Source organism: Chroicocephalus ridibundus, chromosome 4, assembly GCF_963924245.1.
Source record: "Chroicocephalus ridibundus chromosome 4, bChrRid1.1, whole genome shotgun sequence".
NCBI lineage: Eukaryota > Metazoa > Chordata > Aves > Charadriiformes > Laridae > Chroicocephalus > Chroicocephalus ridibundus.
In genome coordinates, this window is record NC_086287.1 from 74,828,367 (window position 1) to 74,848,238 (window position 19,872).

The window sequence follows — 19,872 nt, forward strand, 5'->3', positions numbered from 1 at the left end:
GACGCAGCGGCGTCGTGCGCGAGCGGGCGGTGCTCGGCCCCAGCGGAGCCCGCGCCCGGCGGCGGGGCCCGTGGCGCGGCCCGGTTTCTCCGCCGCCGTCATGCTGGTGCCCGTGTTTACGCTGAAGCTCAACCACAAGATCCTGCCCCGCATGGTGGCGCTGGGCCGGTACGACGGGACGCACCCTTGCCTGGCGGCCGCCACGCAGGCGGGCAAGGTAACGGGGCGGCGCGGCCCGCCATCCCGCCAAGCATCCCCTCACGGGGCCGGGCCGCCGCTGCTGAGCTGAGGGGAAAAGTTCCTTCTCGCGGGCCGGGGCCTGCCCTGGTGGTGCCGCCGGGGCTCCCCGGCGCCCGGGCGGGCGTTCTCCCCACGGTAGGCCCCGCTCCCCTCGGCTGCAGGGCCGGCCTGCGGCCCAGCGGCGTGTCGGCGGAGGTCTCAGCCTGTCTCTGGTGTTTTGGCTCCGGCAGAAAACCGTGTTAACGCCCGCCAGGTTCCCTGCCCGCCCTCACAAAGGCAGGCGAGGGAGTGAGGTCTGCTCTGCTGTCCGTAGGCTGGGAGCGATGGAGATGGTGCTGGAGCTACCTGCAGGCACGGGGACCAGCACTCAGCACTCGAAGCTCTGTTTTGTGGCAACAGGGAGTTTGCAGAAATTAATATCTGGTAACCCAGCTGAGCGGCTGAGGAAACTTTCCCATTTTCTAGCAGATAAGGTTGCCTAGGGAAGCAGCGGCTGCCCCATCCCTGGAGGTGTTCAAGGCCAGGCTGGACGGGGCTTAGAGCAACCTGGTCTGGCAGGAGGTGGCACTGCGTGGGCTTTAAGGTCCCTTCCAACCCAAACCATTCTATGATAATGGGATTTTTTCAAATTGTGGGTTTTATCATACTGTTCTCAGTTCCAGCAGCGAGCCTTAGTGCCGTTACTAGCTAACCTCAGTGCTGATAGAGGGAGCAGTGCTAAGGTGTCTGTAGGTGATGCAAAGACTGCCTTGCGGGAACAGAAAACATTGTGTGCGCTCTGTTTGAGTTTGAAATACAAACAAAAGAGTGTTAAGTACAATGTAACTAATAAACAAAACATAGGTTGAAGCATAAACCCACAGAGGCATTTAGGTTGCTGTAAATACAAACATGGTTCCTCTGTGATGTTTCCCGGTGTTATTAATTTTATTTTGGAGCCTTCAGGAACAGCATAGAACAAGGTCTTGGTTGAGAGACAGACTGTACAGCTATAAAGCAAGGGCTATTAAGCGTAATATCCTGTCATCCCCTGACTCCGCTCCAGAGAATTACAGTGACTGAATATTGGTCAGTGAGAATAAAAACTTGCTTATCACAAACCCCTTTTAAAATTGCCATGTTCACCTACAGATGGAGGTTACAGATAGGTACCAGGTAAATTGTCCTAAATGTTTGGGGTGTTTTGGTAGCGCTGTTACCAGCTGGATATAATTTGTTTAGTTTGTTGCTGCTCCCTTTGGTTTGCTCTTTTTTGCATCTGAAGACTTGTCATTTGCCATTTTCAGAAACAAAACAATTGTGACACAACTCTGCTGCTTTTTCCTGCTGTTTCCTTGTTTTGGTATAGTTTAAAGAATAGTTTTTAACTAAAGAATAACAGATACAATATTGTCAGCAACCCCCCCAGTATTTTGTCCTCGCCTTGATTGCATGAATGCCCTTCTTCCCCATCGCAGTTATTATCCAAACAGCAGTCTGTAATGTTTGTATACAAACACATACATGCTTTCTGATAATGCTTATATCTTTGTTTCTACAGGTTTTTATTCATAATCCTCATGCCCGAGGGCAGAGAACAAACACAAACCGAATGGTGCAAAGTAACCAAGATTCGGACATTTCTCTTCTCAACATTAATCAAAGCATCACTTGTCTAGCTTCGGGAGTGCTGAACCCTCAGCTTGGTTACGATTGTCTTCTGGTTGGAACACAGACTAATTTATTAGCTTATGATGTATATAACAACTCAGATTTGTTTTACAGAGAGGCAAGTTAATTTAACTGTCTGCTTTTTTTAGTATCTTCGTTGTCGTCTTTTTCTTTCCATTCTAAAGATCACAGTTTTTACATTACTTTGACAATTAATTATGCTTCTGTTGTTTGCATTAGTTATATTACTGTGTTCAGAATGTTTTGCCTTCAGAATAGCTAAAATATTTCAGAAGAAAAATGTGAATGTGATGTATGTTTGTGTATGCACGTGCGAGAGCAAATTTTCGTGTTATCACACATCCCCTAGCAAGACAAAATTTAGAAGAATTGATAGGCATTCAGAGCTCAGCTAAACTGATAGTGATAATGTTGGCAGCTCTCTTTTTTATTTGTGTACTCTGATGTCTCATTATCTGCCGTTTCTTTTTTCATTAATGTTTCTCTGTAGGTTTCAGATGGAGCCAATGCAATAGTTCTTGGAAAGCTGGGAGATATTTCATCTCCACTTGCCATTATCGGTGGAAACTGTGCTTTGCAGGGCTTTGATTATGAAGGAAATGACCTTTTTTGGACAGTAAGGCATAAAGCTTTTGATGTTATTACAAGATTCTTTCAATGGCACTAATTCCTTTTGAATTATTTTTTTATATGATAAATATTAATTTGGTTGTTGATCTTTCTAAATTTATCTCAGACCTCAAACTGTATTTTGGTCATGTATTTAGTGCACTCAGATGTTGCTTGAATGTTGGCTGTGTCAATTGTTCTGTTGCAGTTGAGATCATAAAAATAGCTTTGCTTCTGACAGCTATCATGAGTATTGAGGACTGTCTTTCTTATTTTAGGTTACCGGAGACAATGTTCGTTCATTAGCACTGTGTGACTTTGATGGTGATGGCAAAACTGAGGTTTGTAAACATTTACATGTGAATTCATCTGTTTTCATGGTCTTGTAGTGAAATTATAATAAAAAAACATGGGTTGTCAAATATGACTGCTTTATATTACTGGTTAGAATGATCTCTGTGCGGAAGCTGTGCCTGTTTGAGGCTACAGTCTGGCAAAGACGTGCACAAATGCTCAGCCCACATACAGGGCGCAGCACTGGTGTCTGGGACTACTTGGGGTGTGTAAAACTAGGATATCTGGGGTCTTCACAGCACTACTGCTTTGCTTTGGTGAATCGATTGCCAGCTGTAATGGAAAACGTCTCCAGGAGAAAAACTACACCAGGACAAATACAATTTCTGTGATCATCAGTTGCAAGGCACCTGTTTCAGTGGTATTTCATTAATATGGTTATAAATAGTTTTTTTTTTTTTAAATTTCAGAGAAACAACTTGCAAGGATCTTACATGTAAAAGTGAGCTCTTAAAAAGCTTTGCTGTGAAGAGCTTCACTTACAATTGGCAAAATCAAGAAACCTGTCTTCACATTCAGTCCCACTGTTTCTTCATAGTGACATGGGGAAATGAAATATTCTTTGCTTTTCTGATTTAAAATGAAGATAACTTCTAACAAGCATCTTGCTGATCAGGTGTGAGACAAACAATAGGAAACAGCTGCCATTCTGATCATGCAGGCTGCAATGGATGGATGAAGTTGTGAATTTGTATGGCTTTCTGTGCTGTAAATATTCTTCCATTCTGAAGTAAACGAAGGATGAGGCTTATAAATATGAGTCTTTAAGAAATGTGAAGTGTAATGCCTTCCTAGTATACATCAGATGCAAGTAAATATGCTGTTAAATCACCATGCGAAAAACACTTTTGTCATCTGTCTTTCATTTAATCATAATTACTTAAGTTTTTCTGTTTAGTTCCCTGAAAATCCATGTTTGGAATGTTTTCTTGGACTATGTAACATGTACCTTGCCAAAGATTTTGGGGAAAAAACCCTTTTTCCTTTCTTTGCCAAATTCCAGTCCAGTGGTATGAAAGTCATTGAGGGCAATGAGTTGAATCAAATGGGAAAAAAAAAAAATATAGGCACCTCTAGGAAAGGCAGGTATCACCAGTAATTGTTTCAGGATTCTGTACTTTTAGCTGGTCACTTCTTGCAGGTAGTTAAGACTTGTCAGGAAATCTGTACCTCTTAACATATGTTGTTTCTTGTAAATTATTTCAATAGCTACAGTAAGCTTAGGTTGGTGTAATTTACATTGTCATAATTTGAAGCACCTTTACTTTGGAAGAAAAAAAGCCTGTAATCTTTTTAAAAATCCAGCTTCAATATGGATTTCTGTCTATTCTGCTAAGTAAAGATGGAAGACATCAGTTCCAGTGGGGAAAGGTACTACCAGGTTTTAAACTTTCATTTATAATTCTGTTTGTCATTGATTTGATGGATGACTTTATGGGCAAGGCACTAAGCAGATCTGTTCCCTGGTTTCTCAATTTGCAAAATAGAAGCCGTGACTTCTCACCATCTTTAGGCAGTGCTTTTCCTGTCTGAAGGGCCTGCTTTTCAGTTAATACTAAGATCTAAGATGTAAGAAACAATAAGGAATGAGAATACAGAAGACCTAATTCAGTGCTGATGTCCTTCTTATCTGTATAATCATTTACATTGAGTTAAAGCCCATTTTTCTCATGCTTTGCAGTAGAGGCAGCGCCATTTAGGTTGGAGGAGCAGTGGTGGTTTGATACTTGGATTAATTGGTTCTGAGTTGTTTTGGTTTTTTCAAATGAGGGATGTTCAGTGCTAAGCAATGATTTATTTTTTTTTTTCCAGCCGTTTGCTGACAGGCTAGTAAGTGGGAGTCTGTGTTTCTCTGAACCCACGGAGTAATAAGTCAGAACTGAGCTGCAGGTCTCCTGTTCTGACACAGCGTAGCATTTTTGATGTATATAACTGCAGTTACAAATGGTAACACTGAATGTATTACAGTAAGAAAAGAGCATAGCCCTGATGTTCCGATGTATCTTTTTTCCTTCCTACTCGAGATATTGCGCTATGCTTTTGTAGAGTCTAGATTGACAAGAAAAGGTATAACTAATATTTAATCAATGGGGGACTCCTGAAATCTTGACTCGACAGAGGGTACCGTTTGTTCCACTGGCAACTTTTCATACAGCTGTTAAAACTTCTTCATTTCTGGACTTGGAATGTTTATTTGCCCTCTGTGTCCTGGAGTATGTCCTTTTTATTTCCTTAGCTCGAATAACTATTTTTAAGGTAGACTTTATTTTTTTGTAGCTTCTTGTTGGCTCTGAAGATTTTGACATCCGTGTGTTCAAAGAAGATGAGATCGTAGCAGAAATGTCAGAGACAGAGGTAAATTATTTGTAGCTAATGTTTACATAAATTGCTGATGGAGCTGAAAGTATTGTGTACTGTAAAGCTTCTCTGGTTACTCTCATTCAAATTTATTGTGTAGTTAAACAGTTACTTAACTATTTGGCACGGTATCTATTCTGCTAGAACTGCAAAAGTTCAAGTTTAATAATGTCTTTCATTATACACGGGGGGTTTTTCTTTGTTTATTTACAAACCTTTCACCAGGTTGAGAAAAGTGACTATTGCTCGACTGAAAGTCAGGGCCCTGTCCAAAAGTGATTAAGGTTATTGGCTTGTGATTGAAGCTCTTCGTGCCTTCTGAGCAAAAGAATGTATTCTACGGTTTTTCTCAAATGCATTGACACAATCATGATGAAGTAACTTGCCCCTGTGTGTAGCCAGACAGCGCATGGCAGGATAGAAGGGGATTGCCCAGGTAAAATAGGAGGTTTGTGTTGCAGTTGGAGTTATGTGCTGACTTGTAAAATAAAAAGAGCTGCACCTTTGCAGTGCTTAAAGTAAAATATGGGGTGGGTAAGTTTTCAGAGGGATAGCTAAAAGGTGTGGGAATTGCTTTTTAGCTTAAGAACCATGAGATCCTCACTGTTAAATTTTGGTTGCTTGGAAGGGAGAAAAATACCCTTATGTTCAGGAGTTTTATTAGCCTTCTCATGACCCTTCTGGGCCCAGGGTAGGCTAAGGACACATGACAGACCTTTTGTCCTTGAAGATCTTGGGTCTCCCTACTGCCCAAGTTGGGACTAAAAGGCTTAGTTAGCTACTAAACCACTTACGAAGAGCTATAAAAGACAAATCCCCGGGCAGTGTTCTAGGAAAGGAAGTTGTTGCTATAGCTAGGATTAGAACTGGGCCTGGAATATGTTCTGCTGCCTGTACAGTAGCCACTCTGGAGCCGTGTTGTGATTTCTAGTTAAAGGGAAGCTAAAGGTCCATCGCTTTCTTGTATGATTTATTTCCAGATCCCCAGAAGAATTGTTTTAAATCCACACCTTCAGAGTCTTTAGAGACCTGTTAAAATCCTACTGTTCTAATTTAAAAGGGCACAGCTGCTCCTAAGCCTTTCCTTTAAGAAGGTAAATTTGGGGAACAATGGCTTTATCCATTGTGCTTGTTTTGGAAGACTTGAATAGTTTGCATTTTCTGAATTTAATCTCTTACCCTGGTGAAACTGTAGACTGTTGTGATTCTTGAATTTATAAATGGGCAATCAGATATTAAAGAGAGTATTGCTATGTTTGTGAGTTTGACTGTTGCTGGGGTCTTCTGTCCTCACAATTTAGAAGGTATTGTTACTTGGGAAAGGCTTTGGAGAAGATCTGTCAGTTGAAAGGGTAAAGGGTTTGGAAACTATGTTTTATGGTAAAAAAAATCAAGGAGCAGTCAGCTGAGTTTAAGACGTTTGTGAATGATTTAATTTAAAGAAGTCTCCTGTGCTACGTTGTACAGAAGACCAGACAGATGATTGCAATTGTTCTTCCTGACATTAAAATGTCTAGTCTTAGTGCATGGAAAGACCAGCATTTCCAAGCCCTGAGAGCCTTAGCTCGATGAAGAATTGTAAGGTAATGGGTCTTACAAGGAGTGAGAAACAGACCAAGTTATGACTCTTGGGCCTTTCCCTGGATATTCAGGTATTACCTAGCCTGGTGTTCTAATTGTGTTCCAGACAAAGTCCAACTGTGGGAGCTGTTAATTTTTATCTTGCTAATCTCAGGCAAAGATTTTCTACCAAAAATATCTCTGGGGCTTTCCCAACCCATGTAATCTTGAACTCCTTACCATCCTCACGCAGCTCCTGAAGCTTTAAGGAATGTTGTGTGTTTGAAGGACGTTTTCAGTGATAAGTGTTAGCACTGATGACCACAGGAATCCTATGAGCAGTTGTTTTGCTGCTTGTGGTAGGACATATTTGGTCAAAGTACACAGTTCGAGGGCAATTCTGCAGTCTTTGGTGAAGTGTGTTTTAGTGTTGGCAATGCAGCATGTGTGAGGAAATCCGATAAGGCCTTTGGTGATTTCAAACTGATTTTTAAAAATAATTACTTCAGTATTTATTGTTGTTTTCCGCAGTAGACTTATGTACCGTTTAAGTAATGTACAGTTCATAGGAAAGAGATATTGTGTAGTCTGTTCTCTGTTACCTGAAGATGCAGAAGTTCTCACTCCTGTATCGTCTCTCTCCCTCCTTTCACCCAAGACTGTTACTTCACTTAGCCCCATGTACGGCAGTCGGTTTGGCTATGCTCTCTCTAATGGGACGGTCGGAGTTTATGACAAGACAGCCCGCTACTGGAGGATTAAGGTTAGTCTAATGGTGGAATATCATCACTTAAGGCTTTGAAGACTGCTAGGAGATTTAGTACCTAATCTCGGGTTGTTATGGTGTTTTTCTTACTCCTTAGATGAATTAGAAATTCTCTGCTGAGCATAGCACTTAATGCAATGTTGTTCTTACAAAACCTGTTTTCATAGATACATGCAAAATTAATACTGTGTCAGCTCCTTCAGTGCTTTTGGGACTATTGGTGATGGCTTAACACCACTGGTACAACTGCGCTACTAGGGATGCTTCAGCTTTGCAGCATTGTTTAAGCAGCAGAAATGCAACAGAGAAATTTGAGTTCAGTGTTAGAAAATGCCTCCGGCTGTATTGTTGAATCAATAAACTGTTTTTCAGAGACTGAATTAATCTTGCATTGTCTGTGTTCGAAGCTAATTTTTTGCATCAAGAGCAATTTGCTGCTGCAGCAAATCATATTGGCAAGATCCTTTCCTGATGCTCATTTTAGTATTCTTCCTGTAACACAGATCAGACCAGTCTATTTAATAGTAATAAAAGGAGTAATTCCTTAGGAGGTGGCAGGAAGAGGCTAATGGCTTTTCTCAGGGATCTCATTTTATGACAATGTTGAAACGCCGATTTATTTGTTTTTCCTAGAGAGTTTGGCTTTTTACGCTTGTTTTTTTTTTTTTGTGAGTTCTAGTAATTTGCTTGGATGTAAATGTATTTAAAGGAAAGATCAAGTCCTTTGAGAGCGGTGGACTAGATTTGTAATTCAAGGGCTAAGATATCAGAGATATGTGTGACCTTACAGGAAGTGATGCTCAAACTTCCCGTTAAGGAGACACTTTTCTATTCCTTTCTGTGATCTCTGTAGCCTCCTACTCCTGTGTCTTACATGTTTCAAGCATATGCAATTTAGAAAACATACCCAGGCTTCAGTTGTTCTTTTTTTTCTGTCTTCAGTCTAAGAACCAAGCAATGAGCATACATGCGTTTGACCTGAACTCTGATGGCGTGTGTGAGTTGATCACTGGCTGGTCCAATGGGAAGGTGAGTTTATACAGGGGGCAAACGAGGAGCTGTAAATCTGGAAGTTGTGTTTGAACAAGGCTGTTAAATTGTCTGAAGGAGAGCAACCTAAAATTAAAAAGGCTGTTGAAAACTGAGTCCTGAAGATTTATTGCAGTAAACCTTGTTTGGCTGGTGTATCCTGTGCCAAGTGCAAGATGAGAGAAAAGCTGCTTCCTCTGCTTAGTTCAGAGTCAATTGCTAAGGTGTGGTAAGTTGTTTCCATGGTAGTGGAGATCATATGCCACATCCTGGAGCTCTTGAGTGTCTCTTTTCAGCTGTGTCTTGAGCACATGCTAATAATCCTCTGCAATGTTTCCTGAAGGTTCTCAGACTACAGGGGAGAGAAAGCGGTTGTGTAACAGGAGAGCAGCATCAGTCTTGACTATGGCAGGATTAGAACAAATCCATCAAGTATTATTTCATTTCATGTAAAAGCATTCTATACAGCCAGTCCTAGTCTCTTAAGCCTGTTGCTTGGTATTCCCCTTTGTCAGAAATGACTGTCCTGGATTCCAAACCTCTCCTGGACGCAGCTTGCCAGGTTTTTTTGTAAAGCTATGCTTCTTTCTTCACACCTCTCATTACTCTCATTAGCCTGGGGGAATTTAATTAACTTCATATCAAGCTGGCAGTCTAGAGCCCAGATATGTTGTAACTTATGTTGGATTAGGTGTATAGCATTGTTAAAGAGAGAACCTCTCCTTGCTTTACTCTTTTGTTCTGTTCTTTTCCGCTGGCAATCTCTACCCTGCTTGCTGGTCTGAAACAGTCCCTGGGTCCTAGAAAGAGTAATGCTGGGTCCCGTGCTTTGGAAAAGGCACACTGCACAGAACTGAGCCCCCCCTCTCTGTTCCTCTCCAATGAAAGATAATTAAAGGTTCTGGTATTTGTGTATAAAAGTAGTTCATCACGGACTGCAGCAAAGAGAAGAGATTGTAACTATCGCATTAAAGCTATTCCTGGTATAGTGCCATCATTGCTGCGTTCATGTTTGCATAACCTTCCCAGTGCAGACTTGCAGTCCCCTTCTTTCCTTCCTCTTGTTTGTAACATAGGGAAGCGTCTCTGAAGAGCAGTTCCTTCTAGCTGAGCCTGTCTAGAGGTCATTTCTTGATGGTATTTTTTTCGTGTGTGGTGGTCTGATCAGCAGAGCTGCAAGTTCACCTGCAGTTCCATGAGCAGAGCTGGCTTTCAGTTAACAGCTCAGAGTACAGCATGACGTATATTTTTGGAGTTAACTTTTCTGTTCATGCTGTGCCTTGGAACTCTTTGTTGTTCCAGGTTGATGCACGCAGTGACCGCACCGGGGAGGTCATCTTTAAGGACAACTTTGCTTCCTCAATTGCAGGAGTGGTGGAGGGGGATTACAGAATGGATGGGAGCACCCAGTTAATCTGCTGTTCAGTTGACGGTGAAGGTAAAAGAATTGTTCAGGATATTAATTTAACACACAATAATATCAGACGCATCACATAATTTCAGATTAGCTAAACATTTTGTTTCCATAGGCATTTTTGTCTGCCAAATTCCCTTTGCTTTATGTGAAGTTAAGGGAATTTTGCGTTACGCTATCTGCAAACAGGATTTTGAATATTGCCTTCTCTGTGATAAGCGGCATGTGTTTCATTGTGATCCAAGAAGTCATCAAAATTCATTTGCCTAACGGAAGAAGTCCCATCCTAATAATGCAAAGATAACTATATTCTGTGCAGACCCTGGTTGTTCAGGCCACATTATTATAGAAGAATGTATAGGAAATCTTCTTTCCTATATGTGATAATTCTTTGGTTGCTTTACAGTGGGTAAAGGTGTTTAGACAGCTAAGGGGGGTGTGTGTTTTGGCTTTCTTCTTACGACGAATAGTTTTTATATTCAAAATCTTAGATGTTAACAGCCCTTTGTTTGCTGGAAAATGCTATCCTGAGATAGGAGGACTGGTGGATTTATCCCACCATGCATTTGAGAAGTCACACCTGGTTTCTGTGAGTGGAAACAAGTATCATCACAGGTAATTTAAATAAGGTCAGCATAATTTACAGGGATGGCTCCAGGAAAGACACCAGTGTGATTATCCAACTGCTTGGTGTCGGTGGCCCGAGACAGGCAGGTCTGGCACAACCCATTTGGAACAAAAGCTTGTTAAATAGCACAGTGTTTTGCGCTCTGTCTTAATCATAGGCTGTGGGGATTTGCTGTGCTTGGGCTTCAGCATATAAACCTTTTTCCCAAGCTCACAGAAGGGGAACATTGTACACAGTTCTGAAGATACTTTGCCCTAGGAGAGCTGTGTAGGTTAATATCATCCTTTTCTGATGGGTCCATCATAAACAAACCTTGGCACAATGGTTTGTTTAGGCTGGAGCCTTTAGGTGTTATTAAATAGTAATAGCTCTGTTTTGGAGGTTATATGGACAGTGTACTCTCATAGTCCTTGTCATTAGAGTTCTGTTTGGGGCCAGCATCCTTTCACTTGGTGTTCTGTGTTTCAGTGTATTTTCTGTCTTGCTCTCACTTTAAATGAATGAATGGCTCAAATAATAAAGCCGGTCCTTTCATTGGAGGACAGTGTGCTTGCTGCATGCTTTTCAAGTTCTCTGCAACTTTTTACGATGATTACACAGCCAGGCAGCATATTCTTCACAGGTATAAGATTTTTTTGTTGCAATCAGAGCACACGGCCCTAGAGCAAAACAGAAGTTTATGGCAAGCATCTTTGTCTCATCTGTTTGGCTCTTCTGTTTCCATAGGCAGATGGAGATATTTCCATAACTCTGTGCTTTACTGGGAAACTGGTCTTACCCCTTGAAGTGAAGTATCCCTTGATTTGGGGAAAAACTAATGTGGGTAAATCTTGTTTACTGGCTGATTGACAGTGACTTACAGTCACCTTCAGACAGTAACAACTCCTCTGACCAGCTCTAGAAATCCAGGTACACATTTTATTAATTTTGCATAATTGCAAATTTGCCTAAGCACCTGAAAGAATGATTGCAGTGGGAATCCTCTCGCAAAGGGACTGGGCACTGCCCTTGTTTGGTCAGGTAAAGACAGCTTAAAGACAGGTTGGTAATTCACCTTTTTTCTTTTTTAAAATGTGCAGTTCTCTTGTCCTGATCACCAGGAAAATCAAAAGCCTTGGTGGGTGTAAATCAATGCTCAGGCTCTCAGCTGAATGGTACCAAATGACGACGAAAATCAGTGTCTGCTGCTGAGGGTGGTAGAAGGGGGTCTTGTTACAGAAACTAAAGTTTTGGGGAGATTGTGAAAGGTTTTGCTGAAATTGGCTATGTTTTGTTTCTGTACAGTCCGAGGCTATCTGCCAGGAGCTGAGGAGATGAAGGGAAATCTAATGGATACGAGTGCTGAGCAGGACCTGATCCGAGAACTTAGTCAAAAGAAACAAAATCTGCTGCTGGAATTAAGAAATTACGAGGAAAATGCAAAGGTACTACTTAAATAATGTGTAGGGCCAAACCACACCTTTCCATTGCTATAAATCTGGAGTAATCTGGGAAGCAGTCTTGAGGCAGTCCAGACAAGTCAGAGCTCTAACCTGTTAGGATGAAGCGAGATTGCCTACTGAGGATTCCTGCTTCTGCATCTGACTTGCTCCTTGTGCAAGTTCAGAACTTGCTTTTTGTATTTTAATAAATAACATTTTCCTTGCTCCTTCATCTTGCCAGAGCAGTTGTGTTTGGACCTGGATTCTGTTCAGCCCTGTGCTTTGGCTTACAACTGCAAATTGTAGTTTTCAATGCATAAGCCAACTCGGGGGTCAGAGGGGATTGCATGAGAGGATCAGGTAATTAATTGGGTGAGGGCTGGGAGCACTGCCAGTGTGTAGGAAGCGCACTTGTGGTTTGATGGTGAACGTGTAGAATTAAAGAGCTTCAAAAAATAGTCTGAGGAAAGAGAAAACTCATATTTGAACAGTAAATGACCACCATAGCAAAAGCATGGAATTATATAAGCTTATGCTTAAAATTGAATATATGTTAGGTGCTTTTCTGAATAAAGGCGTGGGTACAGAGCTGAGCTCCATCGACAATAAAGCACTTGAACAAATTGTAGCACAAGTGTCCACAGCTCCATGCCTAATCCAGCTGCTGTTTGTAGCCATGTGGAATGTCTGGGAATTGCTGTAATGCAACCTTCTCCTGCAAGAAAAGAGAACTGACTTACGCATATATTTTCTAGGTTGCTTGAGTGAAAATCGTGAAATTCTGATACTGAAAGGTATGTGTTTTGCAACAGGCTGAACTGAAGACTCAGTTGAAGGAAGCTGATGGGCAGAGAGGTGTGATTCCCGCAAATACCCAACTCCAGACAGCCCTCTCGGTTAATCTGGGCTCTGACAGCCAGTCTGCCCATGTGGAGCTGTGTATTTCCACCACAAACGGTGAGTGGTAACCTGCAACCATTGACATTAATTTCATGTAAATTCATGCAAACCTTTAGTTATATTTAGCTGATGATTTGCCTGTCTCCCCTTTATTGTCTGTAATTTCCCCTTTGTGGTCGCTTTCCTTTCACACAGTTTTGAATCAAGCTGTGATCCTTTGATGGGTCTTGGGGGAGAGGAGTTTGATGGAATTTGTTTCTTGTTACGTGTTTTCCAAGGCAATTAATGTTTAACTTGGACGAAATGAGTCTTGGTGATCCCTGCAACGCTCCTTGTGTTGACTCTAAACATTAACCTACAGCAGTGTTAGTGAGGGTGTTGCATGAATGCAGCTGAACCTCAGCTGGCTTTATATGCAAAACTGGAGCTACCCCAAGACAGCAAATGCACCTAGCACCAGGCGTGCTGAGGACACAGTCAGGTCCAGATGTGATCGTGCTGGTCAACTGGGGTATTTTAACAATTCAGAGGAGGGGTGTAAAGAGTCAACTGTGCTTACTTCTGAAAACAGTGGTGGTTTGTTGCCAGAGGACAGCGGTTAATTTAGGAACTGCTTTTTCTTCCTGTTGCTAAGACACAATCATCCGTGCTGTGCTGATCTTTGCTGAAGGCATATTTGAAGGAGAGAGCCACGTGGTACACCCCAGTCTCCAGAACCTCTCTGGTTGTGTCCGTGTTCCCCTTATTCCCCCCAAAGATGTCCCTGTGGATTTGCACATCAAAGCCTTTGTGGGTTACAGAAACAGGTGAGTTTTGTGTTGGGATCTCTGCTGGTCTCCAGAGCTAACTGTGTGACCAGGGAACAGCAACGATGTGCCTTCATGCTTGTTGTGTGGGGAGCACACCGTTAATTCCCTGGTGCCCCACTTCTCTGTGTTACTGGAAGTAGAGCTGGAGTACTTTCTTAAAAACACTCTTGCACCTGTGATGCTGAGCTCTTCTCCAGACAAAGTCTAAATGCTCTGGAGGCACTGGGACCTGCTGTGCTCCGGCTCTGCCTCTGGGGGAACAGCAAGCATTTCTTGTCCGTAGATGCCTTATTGTGGGTCTCTGGAGGGAGCTGGGAGAGGTAGAGGTTGTATCCAGGCTGCCTGCTCTAAGTGCCTGCCTCTCCAGGCTCAGAATGATGCCTGCTCTGGCTGAAGTACCTGAGCAGGCCTGAAAGCACAGCGGTGTCTTTCAAGCTACGAAGTTAAGTTTGTCTTCAGGGCAAGTAGAAAGTAGCATATGCCTGACTTCAAGACAACAGTTTTCCAGTTTCCAATAGAAATAAAATGTCTTCATATACACTTGACACCAGCTTTTTCCCTGCTCATATCTGCTTCCTTTCCCTGAATGAGGAGGCATATTTTGAGAGCTAGCCAACCACTGCAGAAGGAATGTGTAGAGCTTAATTCCTTTTTTTGTTTTCTCTATTTGTCTTTATTATTGCTTTTAGTAAGACTTCGCCGAACCTGTAAAGAAAATACTCAGTCACATAGTAAGATCTTAAATATGTTAGCCTAGAGAACATATTTCATTGGAAGGATTATGGAAAATGTAAGCAGTAGGGAGGAATCATTCAACCTCGTGAATGAGGTTACCCCAAAGCCTGGAATTTTCAAGATCCAGTGTTTTTTCTGGGAAACAGAGCTGATTACATGTCTGGAAGCTGCTGATGTCAGTAGCCAGCTAAAAATGGACTGGGAACCATTGCAGTAGGTGAATACCTGGTATGTTAGTAACTGTCTCTATTTGTCCTTTGGCTTGGTTCCAGCACACAGTTCCATGTATTTGAGTTGACAAGACAGCTTCCTCGCTTTTCCATGTATGCCCTGAGCAGCCCAGACTCAGCCGCAGAGCCACTGAGCTTTGTTAACTGCACAATGAATGAGAGACCGCAAAGGGTGAGTTTCTGCTCTGCTTCCTATTTCCCACTCCTGCGTAGAGACACTGCAAGTGGAGGGTTTGCAATTAGCTTGAGGATTCCGAAAGCAAAGGGAAAATTATGCAGGGAACTGCAGTGCTGGCCTTTGGAGTCTGTGTCAACAACTTGACTCAGTGCTTTTTTACCTTCTTTGAAAGATTGCTTGAGGAGTTCCTGAAGCTGTGGGAACTAATGGCCTGAGAACGTGAGGTGTTTCAGATACTGTATTGTTTGCTGTGTGACAATTGATGGAATGCCAGCAGCGGCAGCTCTGTAGTGAGTGACGAATTCTGTAAATGACCAGCAAACAGGAAAAAGGCAATACAGTGCCCAGATAATGGTTCCGTTTCACAACATATGAGCAGCAGTGCTGTAGCTTTGGTTCTAAAAGATGTGAATTGTGGGATGGGGGTAATTAGAGCTGGTTGTTTCCCTCATAACTGGAGGGCTCTGCCCTATTTACATGGCCTTTACTGCATTAAATAGCCAATGCAAAAAAAAAAAAAACAAGATGAAAAGAAACTTTCCTTGAAAGAACCAAGCCTTGCTTCCCAGCTTTCTCCAGTCCCAAGGCCCAGGCTTATGCTTTGACCTTGGGCTGTGGTCTCTGGTTGTTGGATTTGTTTTTCTGTGGAATATTCAGCTTTGGAGCAAGGATTCAACTATGCTCATTCTAACAAGTTCATGACATGGAATTAGGGGATGAAATTTAGTGAATGACATTTCCAAGGCACCCTGTGTGCCCTGGCGCACATCATATGCAGGGACATTGCATGGTTCTCCAGGCTTTTCACGCAGTTTGATGGCTGATGCTCTTCATTTTATTTTTGCAAGATTGTTATGTGGCTGAATCAGAGCTTCTTACTACCAGAGGATGCAGAGTTTCAGAGCGCTCCCTTTCAGGTTTGCTTCACTTCCCTTCGTAATGCAGGTCAGCTCTGCATCAAAATCAAGCCCGGCGGAGAGGTGAGTACCTTCATGGACAAAGGGAACACCCGTTTAATTACACCCTGGTGAAACTTAAGGGTGGTGTCAATACAAGGCAGTAGAAATGAAAGACAACTGAACAGGCAGAGAAAGTACTCATGTTTAGGGATTTTTTTTTTGAAACTTTTGGGTCTTTTTACTGTTGGTGGGTAAAATTCCAGGACCAGTTAATGAAAAAATCCTGCTTAGCCTACAGATCTGTAGGAAGGCGTTTGTTCCCACACAGGGTGGTTTCAGGGAGCCATAATTTCTGCCTGTAACTTTTGCACTGGTCCTGTATGCACAGATGCCTCTTTGCCCCAGGCCTGAATAAAAGCCCCTTTGAAATCAGTGTCTTCTTATCTACTGAAAGCCTAGAGCTTGCTCATACAACAGTTTTGCCTCTTGATAGAATGAACTGCTTTGAGGCCAGGTAACTGAGAGGCAGTCCTGCTGGGCAATTCTGGGAGATACTTTGGCATGGAAGAGCACCGAAGTGCTTTCTTTCCTTTCTGATAGATTTCCATCAACACGGATGATATTGATCTGGCTGGTGACATTATCCAGTCAATGGCCTCCTTTCTGGCCATCGAAGATTTGCAGGTGGAAGCAGATTTCCCTGCGTACTTTGAGGAGCTGCGGAAAGTGTTGGTCAAGGTGAGGAGGCATCGGACGTTTCTAAATTGTCAGCTAAGCAGTCACTGGGGGCATTTGTGTGATAGGATCTCTGAACTGCTTTAACACTTTGCGGAAATCACGCAGCCATGGCTTGCTGTGCAAAGACAATGGGACACCCTCAATTTTCTGTTTATTCTTTGTTTTGTGGAACAGACCCAGAGTGCCAGGGGCCCTTTCTCATGACTGTTTTTCTTGGACAGGTGGATGAACACCACGCGGTGAATCAGAGGCTCACTGCCGACATGGCTGAACACTCCAACCTCATCCGCAGCATGCTGGTTCAGGCGGAAGACGCACGGCTCCTGGGAGACATGTGAGTAATTGCTGCTTGGCTTGAGTGTTTTAGGTTTAGAACAGCCAATCTTTGCTTTTCAGGCAGAAAAGAGCACAAAACCCATTTGTGTGATATAGGGGTTATCTAGTTACAACTCTTGTTGTTAAATTGGTACCTTTGCTGGTCCCACCATGAGCTTTCCTTCAGCCTTGTTCTTCAGGTGGAAAACTAGTCTGGGAAGACAAAAGGGCGGAGGTAGGGGCTTAGCATGATGCAGGTGGGGTGAATCAACCTCAAGATGGTGAGATAATTAGAAAACACACAATAAGGGAAGAAGGCAATAAAAGCTCTCTGCACTGTGTGAACTTTTGAGAACACCAAGAAAGAAATTTTGGGTGTAAGTCCTTTCACTCTGACTTGCTGTGTTCTCCTGCTAATGTCCTCTCTTTACTGTCAAGAGCAGCAGTAAAGAGGTCTGAGCTAATGTACGGTGTTACTTTAACTGGGGAAGGTGGCATCTCCTCTGTGGGTTGCCGAATAAAATAACTGCAAAAATAGACCACTTTTTTCAGTAAGATAATTAGTATAACCAACATGTCTGGACAAGTCTGTGTTGTAGCTGGCAGACATGTGGATAACTGTGGTAGCCATCACAACCACGTATCGCAACACCTTTATGCTGACAAACCAGGAATGACATCCTTGTCCCCAGAGATGCAAATAACTGGACTGATTGTTCCCCCAGGAAAAACATGAAGACACGGTACATCGAGCTGTATGATCTTAACAGAGACTTAATAAATCAATACAAAATTCGTTGCAACAATCACACGGAGCTGTTGAATAATCTGAAAGCTGTGAATCAGGCAATCCAGAGGGCTGGGCGGTTACGCGGTAAGTATATGTGTTTGGAGGGAATGGGGAGTCTTGGACCCCAGTGAGGCAGATAAGATGTGTCTCGGAGGCCGCCTGGGTTAGTTAAGTGACTTCAGGCTTTTTGACCTGAAACTGAATTAGTAGAAGTAATCTTCTGTTTTTCAGCCAAAGCCAATTGCCTGTGACGGTGAACTGTGGGTGTCCAGTGTAATCTGGGATCACGATTTTAGAAAGAACAGTTCAAAGCGGTTTCCAGCTTGCTGGATGGTATAGAAATTGCTAGTTTTGTTGAATGCAATTTTAAAAGCACTTTTAAAGTAGTGTTTCAGTTCTTAATTTGTAATTCTGCCTAAAAAAAAAAAAGTCATCTTAAGCAGGCTGTTTATCTATATTATTGGTTCTGTAGGTCTTTGGGGAAGGAGGTATTTTTTGTGTATTTATAGCATTCCCCTTTCAACAAGTCCTTTAAGCTGCTTTCTAATAGAGCTATCAATGATTCTTCTTTAAAGAAAGGGGTTTGTTTATGTACTAGAGGAAAGGTGGCATTTCACTGTGTATTTAAAAAATATTTGAAAGAGACCCCTAAATTTTTGAGGCTGGGTGAAATAAGTATTTTTTACCAGTTTCTTACTGAGTAACTGAAGTGCTTTTTCTTTTCTTTCCTTTTATTTTCTTTACAGTTGGCAAACCTAAAACACAAGTGATCAGCGCTTGTCGGGATGCGATAAGAAGCAACAACTTTAACATGCTGTTCAGGATAATGCGTGTGGGAACAGCCTCTTCTTAAAGTGACTGGAGGAGCAGCAGGTGCACAGGGCCAGCGTTTCCATGCAGCGGGCAGATAACGGACCAATAACGACAATTCAGTCCCCTACCCCACTGTAGGGGGAAGTAATTGCAAAGGTAGCATTTTAGTTAAGCCATCAGGCAATAAATGTTATTATGCAGGCCAAAGCTTCATGAAGAAAATATCAGAGTTTAAGTGCAGATGTGATATTTATGCAAGACAGAGGTATAACCTTGGAACGGTTATTTTTCTTACAGTAACTTATTTATGTATTTTAATATATTTTGTAGTTAAGGCATCGGTCTCTTCCATTAAAACATAGACTGGTTTGACTGCTTTTGGTCTGATTTAGTTGGGGACGTGCGTATGGTTAAGTTTATTTGTTGAAACAATCAAAACCAAACCACTCTTCTGGTTTTTCTGCGTAGTCTCTGTGCACTGAACACACTCTCTGTGTCGGAGAATCCCAGGTTTCATTGCAGGGATGTGCTGCTTTCTAGGTAAACTGCAGTTCAGTGCCCTAGAAGCACCAAAGGGATAATATCTCCTTGCTGGCTTTTAAGCCAGAAGATCTTTGAAAGCCGTCCAGTTCCACGATCCATGTAGGTAGGAAGCGGTCTGTTTCAGATCCGGCGCTCTCCCCACACCTGGATCGCAGGAAGTTTTGCTTCCAGCTACTGGTTCCGTGCTACTGCTGTCAAAAAACAAACCTGCAGATACTGAGGTGGGCAAGGGTGCATTTCGGGAACAACAAAAACAACTACACACCCAAGCTTGGTGCATACTTATGAAGAGCTGGCAGTACTTAATGGGATCAAAAGAAGGTATTGAAAAAGGTCTTGGCTCCTGGCTCAAACCTGTTATTAATTGTGGGATCGCTTAGAATTGGATTAAAATATTACAGTAAGGCTCTATCTTTAGATCTAAGATATTTTAGAACCTTTGCCAAAGCAAATTTCTTCTAGAAGCTAAAAATATCCTGCACAGGATGGAGGTTGGGCCCCAGTGCTCCTAGCTCCTGTGCCATTCATCACATCTCCCACCGTATGGATCGGTGTTTGGAACGTGGTCGGGGAGGAGGCAGTTCACCTCTGTGAAGCGAAGTTCTTGGGTGGCTTCTCAGGGCTGCCAGGAGTATCCACATCCTGTAGCTGGTCTGTCTCTTACTTGCCATTACTGAACTAAAGCCAGCAGCCCACCATCCATTACAGAGCAACTGGTGAGCCTGCAGCCACTGGAATGGGGAAAGTAATTCTTGCAATTTATTTTAATCCCCAAAATGTCCCCTTGCCACTGCCTCAGACCCTTCAATATGAAGAACTGCCCTGCCAAAAGTATGGGTCTCTGTCACTTCTAATCTGCAGCAGGAGCTCAT

General features: G+C 42.6%; 1 protein-coding gene across 1 annotated transcript; it reads left to right on the forward strand.

The window, feature by feature from the left end:
* BBS2 (Bardet-Biedl syndrome 2) lies at positions 1–18,832 on the forward strand. The gene is made up of 17 exons (XM_063334210.1): positions 1–217; positions 1,781–2,008; positions 2,402–2,527; positions 2,799–2,861; positions 5,152–5,229; positions 7,451–7,555; positions 8,501–8,587; positions 9,890–10,025; positions 11,914–12,053; positions 12,863–13,007; positions 13,585–13,756; positions 14,767–14,896; positions 15,751–15,882; positions 16,402–16,539; positions 16,761–16,873; positions 17,580–17,728; positions 18,391–18,832. The coding sequence occupies exons 1-17, from the start codon at positions 101–103 to the stop codon at positions 18,495–18,497; spliced, it is 2,166 nt and encodes a 721-aa protein (XP_063190280.1). The 5' UTR covers positions 1–100; the 3' UTR covers positions 18,498–18,832.
* Positions 18,833–19,872: the final 1,040 nt, after the last annotated feature.